The sequence below is a fragment of the Hippocampus comes genome, unplaced genomic scaffold, assembly GCF_001891065.2.
Source record: "Hippocampus comes isolate QL1 unplaced genomic scaffold, H_comes_QL1_v1.1 C16823966, whole genome shotgun sequence".
Classification (NCBI taxonomy): Eukaryota; Metazoa; Chordata; class Actinopteri; order Syngnathiformes; family Syngnathidae; genus Hippocampus; species Hippocampus comes.
In genome coordinates, this window is record NW_017839598.1 from 1 (window position 1) to 939 (window position 939).

Consider the following 939-nt stretch of genomic DNA (forward strand, 5'->3'; position numbering starts at 1 on the left):
CCGGGTTTGACTAAAATGGCAAGTGGGCTTTGTACACATATCAGTGTTTGGATTTGTTAAATGGGAACGATCGTTGAATCACACATAGTCAGAATCTTCGTAAACTTAGATATGGGTCTCGAGGACAGTCACTGTGTTTCCCCAACATTTGATTAGATTAGCAAACGCCCGGTTCATTTTGCTCTCCATTGACACTTTCTTCAGGTGGGAAAGAGTGCTCTTAACCAGCCGGAAATTCTGCCTGAGGCTCCTCCAGCCTCGACTTGCACATCCCCAGACCCTGCTGCCCAGGTTACTCTGACAGACCTGACTGCTGAAGACATCCTCAACAGCAATGTCTCCCCGATGCTGAGAGGCAGTCTGCTGTCCCTTAACTCCGTGTCAACCCCCAGCCGCTCCTCAGCACGGCAAGCGCTGGGGGTGACAATTGTGAGGCAGCCCGGAAGAAGAGGGCCTGCTGACCAGGTGCTGGAACCGCTGCTGTATCTGCAGGTGATCCAACCTTCGGCTCTTCTTAGCTGCCACCACCGCAAGCAGAGAATGGAGATCTCTGTGTTTGATGTGGCCTTAAGAGGCGTGGCTTCCGACTACAAGTGCCTAGGTACAAGCGAGGCAACCAACGGTTGCGATATTGTGTGTATCATAATATAACATTTTCCCCTGAAATAATGTGACGATGTTGTTCTTGTTCCTGGTTGTTTTCATGTTCCCACATTCGTTTCATTCTGTTTAGACCAAGGGAAGACTTTGCCCGAGTCTCTGGATTACAATGTTTGCTGGCTCCAGACAGCAGCGGGTGAGGTGGACAGTGAGACCGGCATCCCCCCGCCACTGCTGTGCCTTCAGATTAAAGACTTTCTCAATGGACCCGGTAGGAGGAATTCACTTTTGATCAAGACCTTTTGTTGTCAGATGAATTTTAGGAGGACGATAATGATT

The 939-nt window shown here is 49.6% G+C and overlaps 1 protein-coding gene across 1 annotated transcript; it reads left to right on the forward strand.

The window, feature by feature from the left end:
- Positions 1–165: 165 nt before the first annotated feature.
- LOC109509237 (vacuolar protein sorting-associated protein 13B-like) lies at positions 166–907 on the forward strand (the record flags this gene model as incomplete). Its single annotated transcript, XM_019859117.1, has 2 exons — positions 166–601; positions 734–907. Coding segments are annotated over exons 1-2 (430 nt in total), but the record flags the coding sequence as incomplete, so codon positions are not given.
- Between the last annotated feature and the right edge of the window lie 32 nt (positions 908–939).